The sequence below is a fragment of the Mastigoproctus giganteus genome, chromosome 14, assembly GCF_048544385.1.
Source record: "Mastigoproctus giganteus isolate SK-2022 chromosome 14, ASM4854438v1, whole genome shotgun sequence".
NCBI classification, from domain to species: domain Eukaryota; kingdom Metazoa; phylum Arthropoda; class Arachnida; order Uropygi; family Thelyphonidae; genus Mastigoproctus; species Mastigoproctus giganteus.
In genome coordinates this window covers 100,857,189-100,872,651 of record NC_143588.1, presented here as the reverse complement: position 1 = coordinate 100,872,651, position 15,463 = coordinate 100,857,189, and the positions used below count along the sequence as shown (strand labels likewise).

General features: G+C 36.2%; 1 protein-coding gene across 1 annotated transcript in view; it reads right to left on the bottom strand.

Moving 5' to 3' along the window:
* The window catches only part of LOC150075445 (uncharacterized), a 244,358-nt gene that overhangs the window by 156,692 nt on the left and 72,203 nt on the right, over window positions 1-15,463 (bottom strand). Inside the window, exon 2 of the mRNA XM_090389152.1 lies at window positions 5,420-5,567. Within this exon, the coding sequence (XP_090245278.1) occupies window positions 5,420-5,567 (148 nt within the window). The remainder of the gene's footprint in view (window positions 1-5,419; window positions 5,568-15,463) is intronic.

Below are 15,463 nucleotides of genomic sequence, written 5' to 3'. Positions count from 1 at the left end.
AAACCGAGACACCTCGCAGCCTTAGTTACGTTGGCACTTAAAACACACACACTAGAGAATTGGGTTCAACGAAGAGCGGTCTTCACAATCTTAACTCAAAGGATAGAAGATACCACCCGCCAGTTGTTTAACTGTATTAGAAGAGTTCATTACAAAGCTATGATAAACGCAGATAAAATCATATGCTGACAAAGTAGATCGACACTCCTTGAAGGGCTAGTTTCTGTGAATACCATCTTGGCATAGTTCTCTTCGAGTTTTAACAATATCAGACTGAGGAATGCTCTTTAGGTCGTATAAAGAGCCATCGGGTCCTGGTCGGTCAAGGAGGCTCCGTTTTTCTCAATTTTTATTTCACTGAAGACAATTCTTCAAATAAATCAAATTTTCCTTGACTTCTAGGCATAAAAAAATGGATGAAGTCTCAGTTTTAAACAGCACTCTTCATGATTCCTAGCAGCTGAAACAACAAGCGGTCTCTTATAAGTTTGGTAATGAAATAATCAAACCTATAAGAGACTGAACAAAGAATTGTTGGACATAGTGCACTCATCATATCATGGTTCTTTGGTAAAAAGTTATTCTGAAGCAAATGTCAAGTCGATGGACGATATATTGGATGCTTTCTTCACATCAAAAGACAATGATAGATCGTCCTAAGGACTGGTCCCTCTAAAGAAGACTCCCTCTTCTGAACTCTTTCTTTTTATGGGAAAAAACTTATGCTCCCGTACGAGATCTGATTTTTCTGTATTCCGGCATCTATCAAGAAGAGAAAGCGCCATGATACATGGACCGACAATTGGTAACTGGTTTCAGGAACATGGTAATGAATTTTCCGTCCTCTAATGGCCGCCCAACTCAATCGATCTCAATCAAATTTCTCATGTTTGGACCTGCTGAAAAAGCGCATTGATTCTATGACCATTCACCTAACGATGTGGGTCATAACTGGACACGTTGGGCAACGCATGGGTAGCACTACCTCAGGACACCATGCAATGTCTTTTAGAGTCCATGCCAAGGCGTGTATGGGCTATATTATGCCCAAAAAGTAGCCCCACAACTTAGTAATTGTAATGTAAAAGGGTTGATTATTTTAGGATAATCTTCAAGACTCAGACCGACAAACTTGGCCACGCTATTAAAAAATCAGTCTCAAGTCTCGTGAGATGATAAAAATAGTTATAAATAATTTCCACCATAATTTAAAGTAAAATTATGCTAAAAGTAATAAAATCTGAGAATAAATTTCATTTATTTTTTCTGAAGTTTAAGGATAAGTAAGTAATGAATCTAACAGTTACCAATCTTCTGATTCCAACCAATTTTGGCAACATCTTTGATTCTTTTTTACATCTCTCCTTTTTTTCTCCATTCTCCTATTCAAAGAGACGAAGAAACTTCTATTGTGTCCAACCTCTTTGTTTCATTCACTTTTATCTTCTGTCTTAATTTGTTTTGAGTCTTTCATTCTATCTTCTCTTTTATTTGGACCACGACACAAGTGTTTCCAAACAGCCTGAGTAACTCAAAAACTCTTTTATACTTTGACACAATGAAAAAACATATTTTCTACCTAAAGAATGCATCTTTGTGTTCTTAATAATTTTAACAATCATTATGCCTCCCTGTGTCTCCCCTTTTTTTTTCTCCTCTGTTACTTCCAGCGACGGGAAAGATGACAATTAGTTCCTACCATCTAAAACACTACGGTCACGAAGAAATATATTAAATTCCAGCACCACGAAGTAATTCTAATATTAAATTTAATACCGGGGTCCCGCATTATGGTCTGTTGGCTCTACATGTTCGTGTGTTGTAATTGGAATGAACCATACACGCAACTACACAAAGATATTCAGCTAGTTTCCTGTTATTAAAATTACCATTAAGGCTTGATGAAAAACTTTAGGAAGGGATTTGCGGACGCTGCGTGAATGCTTTATCGTAATGGTTCGTCTAGTTAGGGGGGGGGAAGGTCTATGGGGTGCTATTATAATGTATAATGGACGAATACATGACAATGGGTAGGTTAAATCAGTCATACCGTGTCCCATATCGATTGTACGCATACAATATACATAGGGGTTGGAGTATGGATATTTATAGAATTTCTGTTAGCCTTCTCCAGTATAAATTAAAAATGACCAGGATGTTAATGAACGTCAAGGTTTAATAGATGCAAAAAGAAGGAAAAGTTGGTGTGTTTTGTAGGTGGTTGGAAATCGCTTGTTAATTGATGTTAAATTTAAACTAAAATCATGTTTGGAGTAGAGCAATAATGCAAAGAAGTCAGGACAGTGGGGGTGCTTTGGATTGGGAGTGAACTGTTGATGGAGGTTCTCTCTCTCGATCCAAAGATGCCATTTCGATTCAGGGGCTGTACTTATAGATGTGAAGATGTATCTCCTGTTCGCAAAATGGGGATTAGATGGTGAAGTGAGTGGTAAGACCTAAAAGCAGGATTATCTAGACAGAATGCATGTATACTGCAGTCATGGCGCGGATTTGTTAAGGGAGGGTCTTCTTACCCATCTGTTTCGATATTATGATGCAGTGATTAAGGACATAGGAATTTTTCTAGCGGGGATAAGGAGTTGATTATCCCATAAGGTAATGGTCAGACCACATCTTGAGTACTGCATACAGGTCTGGAAGTCTCGTTTTAAGAAGGATGCAAGAGCTGCCCGAAAGGATATAGAGAAGGGCAACCAGACTGTGAAGGCAACAAGGGGTGCGCTTACCTCGGATTGAAGTGTTTAAGACTTTAAATAGATTGAGTTAACTAAATGCTGAATACCTTGGACAATGCCCGTAATGAGGACATAAATTTAAATTGGAAAAGGATGGTTGCAGGACAGATGGAAGAAATCGTTGGAAGAAACTTCTATCTGGTGTTGTTCAAGTTGGTGGTTTGAAGAAATTTAAGGAAGAAATAGTCAGATTATTAGAGGGATAGGCAATAAACAGATTAAATTAAAGCTCAATCATGTTTCACTTGGACACCGTATACAAAATAAAATGAATATACGGGATTCATTTGGGTGCAGTATACAAAATAAAACGAAAATTAAATTTTGTTAAACCCGCAAGTGATTGTTAAAATAAATTTAGACCAATTTTTGTCATGAAAAGAGAATTATTTATACCCTTCTAGCGCGAGGTAGAAAACGATGTTAACTATGTCAGTCACGGATTATTATTCCACACGGTTCTGCTGTAATTCATTCAGATTTCCAATATCGATGTTTTGGACAGGATCTGTACGTGGTTAACATGCGATCCGAACAGGGACCATCCATTTGGTCCGACTTTGTCTCTCATAAAGCAGCCGGTATTTTAGCCAATATTGCCTTTTCATAGAACGCTGTCCACCTGACCAAGACAGTCGTTGGACCCATAGATCAAAATAAACAACGCTCAGGGCCTCATTCGTCTCGTGCGACAGAGTGCAATGATCCAGCCTTCAACAAACTTTAGTCTTCAGTATGGTCACGTAGCAAGAGCGTTCTCTGTATTTAATGGACGTTTCAAAGTACCACGTGGTTATTGATTTTATGCTAATACCTCACAAGTGACCTTAATTCTTTCCCCTAATGCACATACGTTTGGCTTCTCGGTTTTATTTTTGTAAACCCCATGTTTAAACCACTTTGCTCACACAGATGGTGCTATTGTAACGATCGCCATGCGATTAATTGATTTCAAATCTCTTTTTTCTTTGTTTCTTTTAACTCTTCTTTCTCTCTCCTTTTACAATGTCTTTATTTTTGTAGGCAATCAGGATCAAATGTCTTTTTACCTTAGCCAAAAGGCTAATTTTCAACTTTTTATTCTGTGTGCGATGCTCCCATTGATTTTTATTAGCTCGTAATTAATTAAAAGTTTCATCGTTGACGTCATATGAGAACCAAGTCAATCTTACATGTACCTTTTCCAGTGTTATTGCAATAAGGTTCATCCATTGATGGTTAATAAATAACTTTACATCGCTCGGAACCTGGACAAAAAAATCTCTGCTCTGTAATAATACACAATGCACGATGTTCAACCAACGATAGAAGAGCAATCTGCTTAAGATGAAAGTCAAAGTTTGATAGGGGTTACTTAATTTTTAATAAATGCGTTTATTAATTCTTCCCTTATCAGCGCAACTGTTCCAATGACTTTTTTTGTTTGTTCAATAGATTGGACGTAGATATTTACGAATAAAAGCATCTTCAGGCAGCTGAACATAAACATTGTTCAGAGGGGAAGCTCGTTCTCATTTTCCTGTAATTTTAATTTTAATTTTTGATTTTAATATACTTTTGAAACCCAAACCCACTTCGAGCACCTTATACAAAATAAAAGGGATAAGCAGAATTCTCAACGGCACTAGATACAAACTAAAACGAGTATACAGAATTTACTTTGTAGTCTGACGAGTTCCTTAACTTCAAACTCTATTATAAATTGAGATAATTTGTATATTCTTTTAAAAACGTCGCAAGGAGACAAGTCTAGACTATACTCCTTGCATATTCACGTCCCAAAGAACAATAGTCATTGTATATTCAAATCCCAAAGACTATATAGTCCAGACTTGTTCCTTGAGATGACAAGTCTGGACATTATCATCTCAAGTCTCAATTGCTTCCATCTCAAGGAGACAAGTCTGGACTATAGCCCAGACTTGTCTCCTTGTTAATTCACGTCCCAAAGAACTACAGTCCTTGTATATTCACGTCCCAAAGACTATATAGTCCAGACTTGTCCCTTGAGATGACAAGTCTGGACTATAGTCCACATTGTCATCTCAAGTCTCAATTGCTTCCATCGCAAGTCTGGACTGTAGCCCAGACTTGTCTCCTTGTTAATTCACGTCCCAAAGAACTACAGTCGTATATTCATGTCCCAAAAACTATATTGTCCAGACTTGTCCCTTGAGATGACAAGTCTGGACTTTAGTCCACATTGTCATCTCAATTGTTTCCATCGCAAGGAGACAAGTCTGGACTATAGTGCAGACTTGTCTCCTTGCGATGGAAGCATTGGAAATACCATGGAAAAAAAGATATGCATTGTATGCGTCCTCTGGTTACCTTAGAGTTAGATTGGTTTTAATTTTATGATGTTTAAGAAATTCACAAATTATCTAACTGATAATTCAACCTTTTTATCAATAATTGCACACCGTTCTTCAGTAATATCTTAGAAATTAAACCATCTCAATAGTTCAACGTAGGATTATATGACTCCACTCGAAATTGAAATCTCTTCATCTGCAAGAGATCACCAACTACTCTACTGTTGTCTAATAAGGTTTTTCATCACAACAGGACGCTGTCCTTATTTTTTTATTTCTTTGGGACGTGAATTAATAGTATAGAGAAGAGAAAATTTTAGGAAGAAACAAAAGAAAGAAATACATTACCTGTCTTCAATAAAAAACATGTCACCATCGGAGGAAATGCATTTCCCTTTGAAGGAGAAAATGTCTCCCTCTATCCTGATGGGGGGATGAACTCCTTTTTGAAACCATGTACCAGACCATTTCTCCGGAAATTGGCAGGCGCGAGAAGCTAGAATATAATAGAGAAGAGTTTCTTATATATAATAGAAGTACACATCCTGGAAGAATGGACTAAGATTTAATATGTCAAAGAAAATTGAAAAACTTTTCTATATATTGCCTTTAGTAATGTCTAATTAGATTTTCGGACTTCGTCTATATCCTTACACAAGAATTTAAGAAAAAAAAGGTTGTATAATAAGCAGATAAATACACTGGTTTGCCAAAATATAAGGAACTTGTTTCAGAACTCCAAAAGAGTATTGAAAGTGATGGATGATTCACAATATTGACCATAATTTCCTGACTTAGGAAGCTAGTTGAGTTATATTTTGATGTACATCAGGAACATCAAAAGATGTTATTCTTATTATCTAAATTTAGATGGACTATTTGTTGATTCAATGTCCAATAACCCGATAGATTTCGAAGCATATTTCCAGATCATTCAAAGGTGTTCAATAGGGTTAAGTCACTACGGTCTGAGTGACTCAATGACTCTTAGAGTCTGTCCACTCTTTGTCTCATATAAGTTCATTAAGAAGGGAGTTACCCGGACACTGTAATGTTGAGTCAGTTTGGTGTGATATAATCAATGGGAAAGCGTCTAACTTTAAGTGGGTTGTTCAATACTTCTACTAATATCTGTGGTGCCACATTTAGAGAGTTATGATACTGTAATCCTGGTTGGTAGAATCACTGTACTTGAGTTCGAATCCTGCCAATGATGCGAGGAATTTCTATGGGTCTTTTTTACAACGTGGTTGAGTTGGTTAGTCTCAGGCGAGGGGAGCGTGGTTTTTTCTCCCGGGAAACACGGGTTTTTCGTCCAGCAAACAGAAAATCGACCTTACTGAGCTTCAAAGTTAGTAGATAATTCAGAGATTATCCAATGTCCCTCCATCCTCCAGCAACATTTGGATTTTACTCCAAAAGTCAATCAGACCTTTCTAAAGAGTCAGTTAGCACTAACTGACTCTATCCAGTATGCCTTTATCCTCCAAGAAGGGTCGTCATAATTTTTTGGCAGGTGCGTGTACATAAAAACCAATTTTTCATTTACAGCGTCTCTTTAGGCAAATAATAAGCGAACTATTACTTCTAGACTGGACGGCGTCACCTGGAAACTGTACACGTGCCCACGGCAGCTGAAGAAAGAATGAAAGTATCATTTTGTGTCCTTGAATTAAGCTAATGGTGTTTGCGGGCAAAGACAGTAAACAAGAATATCCCACCCGAATGGAACATCCACTGCACTCCAAACATCAGAAATTGTTTTGCGATAAATTCATTTTTTTAATAAAATTTAAAGGGGGGAGGGGATGGGGAGAAGAAAGAGAAAGAGAGAGAAGGAAAGAAGAGATTTCAGTTACTGTAAGTGCCTATTGTTAAAATTATTCATTTCGAAGTATGGCTTCCCTTTATTATATGGCTTTTCTCGTTTCGGGCCATTTGGTGCCTATAGGGCGAAGACGTAGACCCAAATAGTTATTGTTTGTGTGTGTACACCGGTAAAAGAAAGAAAGAAAAAAAATAAATAAAAAGAAAACAACAACAACAACAAAAAAATGCTCTAATGTCGAACGAACGGCTACTGTAGAAGTAAATATCATTATTTCTCAATACTTTCAAAAAAGAACGTGCAGGATTTTTTTTCTTTTCTTTTTTTCCTTTTTTTTTTACGTTTTGTTTAGCTTGGGAACGTGCCGAATGTGGTATTATTGTTACAGTTCATGTGCCATTACCTTTTCGTAGCAGCTGCTGCCTACCGAGTGAATTACGTTTCGGATAACAGTATGGAAGGCACAGTCCAATAGCTTGCAAGATTCTCTATTCATGTAAAATGAGGTTCAAAAACATATTAAGACCCCCTCAGGCGAATGGAACGTAGCTGATAAAATTCTCTGCTCATTATAAGAAATGTACTTAAAAAAAGAATGAAGGAGAAAGACAGAGAGAGAGTGAAAAAGAAAAAAAAAAAAAAATTCACAATATCGTCTGCTTGTCTCAAAACCCGGATGTTCCTAAAGATTCAGCATCTTAGATAAGGCTCCCCAGACTGCTATAAAATTACACTTCATCCTTGAGATATAATTAAAAAAAACACACACCTTTCTAAAGAATTTTTAGTTATTGACCCGAATGCGCATGCGTGAAGTTTGCAGTTTCATCGTCTGCCTGCTTTTAAGATCGTCTGCCTGCTTTTAAGATCGTCTGCCGCCTTTCAAGATCGTCTGACTGCATTCAAGACCCGGATGTACGTTTTAGAGGTAATAATCCATTAATTGTATAATTTTTATGATTTTACTAATTTTTACGTATATTTTTTTATATAATTTAACATAATTAATAATATAATTTAACAACAAATTTTTATTTGTTGTTAAATTATATTAATTATTTATTAATTGCTTTCTATAATTTATGCAGCATTTTTACTAAAATAAAGTCATTTAATTTAAAATTTAAAATAAATGCCTAAACTGAAAGAAAAGTGTAAATATCTACACTACCTTAGAAAATATTGGGTGCAAAATTCTTACAGAGTGCTTTAATGACTTATATATCCTCACATTAATTCTTTAAACCTATTCTTACAGTATTTTCTTGAAACTACCGCAATATTTTTATATATATATACGTGTAAAAGACTATAATTGTCGCTTAATGATAGCTGGTGGTGTTCAATTAGCAGAAAAGTACCTCCCATAAACGGATATTTTGATTGAAAGCATCAAAGGGATTATCATCACTCATCTGAGGACTGATAGCGAACTAGCACTTTCTTCCAGCTGTTCTCGTACATATCGAGTGTTAACTTTGGGTGTGTGCTGAGAAATTCCATCGAACTATCCGCTGACACCCACATATATTTCATTTTGATATATGGTAGCGTTTTCACCAGTGTCAACTGGCGATCAAGGGCCGTCTTTCAAAATACTAAATCATCAATTTTTCTATTCGTTTCAAATTGATGATTCGCTATTTTCAAAGACAGATTTCGACCTTTTTTTTTTTTTTTTCTATTGTAATCGGAAGCACTATTTATATAACACTCTAAAATTCACTGTAAACTTATAGGGGAAAAAAGGGAAAAAAAAAACTGTAAATAAAGTTCTTTTTTTCCAGTTTTTACACAAAGATAAGTCATTTATGACATCGACTACACTTCTACGCATGCGTATATGATGATACATTAGTAAAGGATAACGAAGTCCACTGCGCATGCCCACAGAAGAGATGGTAAAGATCATTTTTCATTTATTGAAAGATTGTAGGATGCAATTCAATAAAAACATCTTTTTCTCCCCTTTTTATTAAAAAAAAAAAAGAAATTTTAAAGGAACATTTTTTTTTCTTTTACTAAAAGATGAATAGTTTGCTTTTTCCTTTTTATTTTAACAGGAAAATTTAAAAGGGAAAAAAGATGTTTTTATTGAAGATGCTTAATAACAATTGGCAGAATATTAATTTTCTATTAACAATTAACAAAATATTATTATTATTATTATTATTTTTCATATTGTAATGGGAAGCGCTATTTATATAATACTCTAAAATTCTCTGAAAAATTTTAGAGAAAATAATAAGAAATAAAAACTTAAAAAAGTTATTTTTTCCAGTTTTTTTAAGTAATTTATGACGTTTACTACACTTCCACGCATGCGCGTATGATGAAACCGATAAACAGTAAATCGTAATGAACATCTCTGCGCATGCGCGTATGACGACACCGATATACGTTAAACATCTCTGCGCATGCGCACAGCAGAGATATTTGGAAAAAGATGCGTTTTCCATTTATTGAAAGATTGTAAGATGCAATTCAATAAAAACAACTTCTTCTTCCCTTTTTTAACTTTAAAAGAGAAATTTTAGAGTAACAAAAAAAAGATTTTTAATCTATTGAAAGATTTTAAAGTACAACATTGAATAAAAAACTTTTTTTCCCCTTTTTACTTTAACAGGAAAATTTAACAGAAAAAAGTTGTTTTTTTGTTTTAAATCGAAGATCTTATTAACAATTGACAGAATATTAATTTTCTATTAACAATTAACAGAATATTAATTTTTTTCCCTCCTAAAATTCCCTGTAAGATTATACCAGAAAAAAAAAAGAAGAAAACACAAAAAAATCACTTTTTTTTTCGTTGTTTGCAGTTAAAAAAAATTATGACGTTCCTACACTTCTACGCATGCGCATATGATGAAACCCATAAACAGTGAAGCGCAATGAAAATCTCTGCGCATGCGCACATCAATGATACCTGGAAAAGATGACATTTTCCATTGATTGAAAGATTGTAAGATGCAATTGAATAAAAACATCTTTTTCTCCCATTTTTACGTATTTAAAAGAGAAGTTTTAAAGGAACAAAAAAGATTTTTCATTTATTGAAAGATCATAACAAACAAAGTTGAATAAAAGACTTTTTTTTTTTTCCTTTTTATTTTAAAAGGAAAATTTAAGAGGGGGAAAAAGATGTTTTTATTGAAGATGCCTATTAACAACTGACAGAATATTAACGAATTATTCTGCGCACTAATAGAAAAGAGTGAAAGTAATTTCGAGTTAAATATTCCAGCCAGTAATAGTATATGACTTTCACGAGACATAATGGTCGTTTTAATTGCATCATTTTATAGCGCTGTTGCTCTTTTATCCTCTCTATTAATTTTGCCTGTCGTATTTTTCGCATTAAGGTTCAAGAGGTCTGCTTTACTTTCAATGGACAGCCACGCTAATGGATATTATAGCATATTTCATTTGCTTACACCCCGGAGAAAATAAACTATTTTTTTATACTTATTTTCACTCCCTTTTAAAATTATAGTTAACCCCAACAATTTTTCTTCTACGAGATAAGCTCTGAATGCTATTATTTTTCAAGATGGCCTAGACAGTGTTCGCAAATGAAAATAATCCTTTTAAAAAAAGTAATATTTATCATTTTATTCAAAATAGTTGCTCACATTGGTAACGTATAACGTTTCTGTTTTCTCTGATTGACTTTAGAAAATTCTACTTTTGCTCTTGTGCATCTGAGTTGGTTTTAGCTGACGTGTTTAGATACCTTGGTATGCAGAGGTTGTCCTCAATTCTCGGTGTTCCCCTCTCTGTTCTTGATGAAGTATTTCTTGAATGTTTCCGAGAAGGCAAGGTCACTTTGGACCCGGTAAACGAGGGTGTTAACCTTTTTGATGGAAGATCTAAGTTATGTTTGCAATTTGTGCCATTTTAGCCTCGCTTATACGAGGACATTGCTACAACCTCACGAAGGTCATACGAAATTTCTTTTGTAACTTTGTAGTACACTCCAAGTATGCCTATTGGTGAATTCTCGCAAGAGAATTATGTACATTAAGCTAGGGTTGAAACAACTATTACGGTGGATTGGTTGTCATACCTTTCGCTCATTCTAGCTTTACTACTGCACGTCTGTATTCCACGTTTGTCTACATTCCAACTTTGTAATAATCATAATAAGATCCTTCCTAATCTTTTACTGAATAAAAGATTAGGAAGGATTAGAAATTTATATCTTTCCTTGCAACATTAGGTCATTCATACTGATCTTTTTGAACACTACATCTACTATTTAAAATTATCCACCGATTGGCAATTGTTGAATGCTGATCCAGGATTATCGACAGTCTTGAGGAGAGCCACTTGGCAACAACAGCAAGGATTGTCACGGAGTCTGTGGTTCAAGATGTGATTCAGGACCATCTCGACTCGAACGGTATCTAGATTCCAGCATGGATTCGTTAAGGGCGAGTCATGTCTGGTCAATCTGGTAAATTACTATGATGTAGTCATTAGGCAGTTGGACGCAGGTGAGTAGGTATTATATATAATGTCTAGACTTTAATGAAGCTTTTGGTATGGCCCTCAAGAAGGTTGCTGTATGAACTGGAAGAAGTTGGAGTTGAAGTTGATAAGATATTATACTGGATCATTGGCTGGCTAAAAGATAGGAGACAGAGGGTTATTATAAATGGTCAGCCTTCAGGGTAGACCAGCGTGCCAAGTCCCTCACTGTTATTGAAATTCCATTTTGATCTCCTGGAAGCTCGGGTTTCCAGAGATGGAACTATACAAAGGAAATCAACTGTAGAAAAGGCGCAATTTACAGACACACTATGCTGACGTCTCATATCTTTAACTGTTTTGGCGCTTACCTTGCTGTCTAACCGATGGTTAGACCTCAAGGTTGGCTTCTGTGGACTGCAAAGTTTGCTAGCTAGACATCTAAGCAGAGATATGATTGAAGTGTATAAGTTACTGAAGGGGATTCAGTAAAATGAATGATGAAGGTGTGTTCTCCCTCATAGACGAGGCATGAGGAAACTCAAATACGAAATCTGAGACAAAAAAAGGAGATTGGATCTCGTGAAGTTCAACAACGGGCAGCGGGGTTGTCGAACAATGGGTCCTTATAGATTATTAATAATACCAATCCAGAAGAAGTCTAACTATATTGTATTCAGAACTAAGAGTGATCTATAAATGCTAATTTTAAAATAATTTATAAAGAAAAACAGCTCGAGAAGGTGAAGGAAACGAAGTTCTTGGAGTCTGATTTGGGATAAATAAATTATCACCATATGCAACAAGACTTCGAGCTGCCCCTTGGTCGTATCCTTCCCTTTTTAGAATAGCTTTTATCTCTTTAATCTTCATTTTTCTACTTGTGTGTCTATTCAGTTTTTGGTCTTCCCCGAAAGGAGACTCTCTCAGTCTCTTTTTTATTTCAAAAGAAGATGAAATAATTTTGCATAATCTGAGGAAGGAGACTTACTCCAAAGATACCGTTATTAGAAAATCCATCGACCTGAAAAGCATTAAGTACAGGGGAACAGATCTTTGGAGCAATCTTCCTCTGTATATTAAAACTTCACTAAACCAGTTCTAGAAATTATTGATGGAATTCATAACAAATGATATTGAATCAAATAACCAGTTTAATAAGACTCTGCACGCACATATCAGATGGAACCATACTGTGACAGAGTGTGCTTAATACGTTGGCTTCCTCTGCAATTTTATGTACAGTTTTGAAGATGTTACCTCAAAATAATGTAAATGCTGAGGATTAATGAGTCATCCGAGTATTGAACTGTTTCTTTTGTACTTAATCTTATTATAAGATTGCTCCTGACGCAACTTAAATTAATTTATACTGTTGTTTAGAAAATGCTGGGGTGTAACTGTCACAAGCTTATTTTTCTTGAGAAAAACAGAAAGATTGAGATAGCTACAGACTATCGCCAGACACATGTGAGTATTACACACACACTTGCCAAAAAAATATGAACCTTTGTATTAGGATAGTCACAGACAGAAGAAATGTGAATAAAGGTGGGTGCGCGTTTAGCAGGAGCCACGATTCAAAAAACAAAGACATAACTGGTTTCTCAAAAGCATCCATCTCAGAGGTTCTTTCACTTCTCAAAGGCAATACTTGAAGAGCGAAGCCATCATACTCCAAGGAAGCCCAGAACTGCCCTATTTCAACCAGTACCATGGGCAGGGAATTGAAGGAATTGGGTATTGGCAGTCGCTTGCCCATTCAGAAGCCATTTGTTTCAGAGAAAAGCAGAAAATTCCGCTTACAGTGGTGCCGAGAACGTCGTTATTGGACAATGGAACAATGGAAGAAAGTCATGTGGTCAGACGAATCACGATAAATTGCATGTGTTCTCTGGTGGATTTGCTGTTTTTTGGATGAAAAACCAATTTCCAGAGAAGAAACTAGGACAGCCTCGCCTAAGACCGACTAACTTGGCCACGTTGTGGAAAATACTCATAAAAATTGCTCGTGGTATTGACGGGATTCGAACTCACTTCCACCAGGTGTAGGGAGGCCAGACCTACAACATCACTGCGTATCCATCCACTCTTCATATCTCATGGCGCAAACAAGTGATGCTGTTATTGAAGGGGCACTCAATTTCAAGAAGGAAACACCTGAAGAGGGTTTTTCTTTCAATTCTGAAAGGTTACATGCCTGAAATTTCGAAGCCTTGCCTCTGTGTAGATTTCACCAGGCGAGTTGCCAATCTTTGGGCTTTTTCAAGAAGTTCAATGTCCTTTTTTCAGGTGTGCTCTCCATCCTTAATGCTACGCCCAAGTTCTTCCACCTGGTGAAAACAGCATATGTTGGATTCAGTCGCTCCAGAGACACAATTATTTCTTCTGCACATTCCTGTCTTTCGGGTTATTTTTTGGCAACTTTGGATATCTCTTTCTATAGGTTCTGGCTACCATATTATGTTGAACGGTTGTATGTTGTTGTTGTGCTTCGTAATGTTTTTCGTTTGTCATGCCAAGAACGACTCCTGCAATGCAAATCATCCTGCAATCTAGTGGATAAAAGATAAGTATCTTTGAATTTCTGCATGCTCTTTGCTATAACTGCTCTACCTGCGTGTTCAGCCATTCTCCATTATTCAGACAGTTCTCTGAATGCATGTCCGAGAACAAGAGCTCTGTGACCTTGACCGGACGTCAGGAATCTGCTAAAGCCTTCCATTAATCCCAGCCTCCAGTATAACGTAGGATAACAGGACGTGGACTGAGAACTAAGCCTTTTGTCTGACGCACGCCCTGCGAAAATAAACAAATGAAGACAGATTTCCCTGTTTAATTTCGTACTCTGCGATCGCTGCACCAGACTGCCACTTTCACTGCGAGCGTGTACTTTGTACTCCACTTTAACATAACCTGACCAAAGAGAATATTCTCTTGTCTTTGTCTTTTTGAGCCCGCTCCGTTTAATTTTTTTATTATCCATTCTAACTTTCATTACGTTGCTATAATGGATGTTTCATCTTCAATAACTCGAGACGTTATCATCAACCATGGCCCTCCCCACGAGGGTTCATTCCCTGATTTTGAAGTTTATGTCTTTGAGGGAGTTGATGCCGCACTTTCTATTAGGCCTACTCATTTTCACCAACCATATCTGAAATATGCTAATCCTGCAATGTATTTCTTCTTTTCAGGGAATTAGCCAAATATCCAGTTGAAAATGGACTGTGGATCTCCAAACTCCTTAGACCAAGTTTTGACTCAAGCCACTACTACTCAGTGTAGGCCTGATCCCATTACAGACCATAAAAAAGTCATCGCCTCAAAATTTGCACTCATTGAATATTCTGGTCTCCCATCTAAAAAGCTGCAGCCGAAGCAAAGATCTGGAAATTTTCTTGTTTGGTGATCTTGCAATGTTATGAAAGTGGTCACCAGGCAAATTCTTTGGAATTGTAGTGGGCTTGAGCACGTAGTAAACGAACTTATCATTGAATGTGAAAAGTTGCAGGTGGGTGGAACTAGATGAGTGCATGAGAGCGAGCTGCTCTCTGGGACACACCAGGCACTGTAATGTGGACCGTTGCAATGACACGAACAGTCTGATTGCTGATGTGGCATTCTCGCTAAGCTCAATGCCTCAGCATACTTCTACAATGAACATGGCTTTTATGAAACAGGAATGGTGGGTATGATTCTCCAAAATTCCATGGTATTCGGATATTTTTGTCAATATAGCGTATATAAGCAAAGCAAACTCAAGCCGATGTGCAGTATAATGTGCCAGTAACTTCAATGATATTTTATATAAAAAAGTTCCACGGACCTGGAATGCTGGAGACTCCAAATTTATCTTTCATATCAGTTAATAAATATAATTTTTCAGATTTTCCAGAAATCTTTTCAATAACCAAAACAGCTCAACTGTCCTTAAGAACATTATGACCATCTTAAATAAAAATAAAATGCCATTTTTAGAAATTTGCGCGGAAATTATTTAAAAGACACATTGAGTCAAAAAGTTCATTTTTTGGATCTTAGATGGAAATTAGCGCTAATGTCCTTCTCGGTATTAATCCGTGATAAGTCCA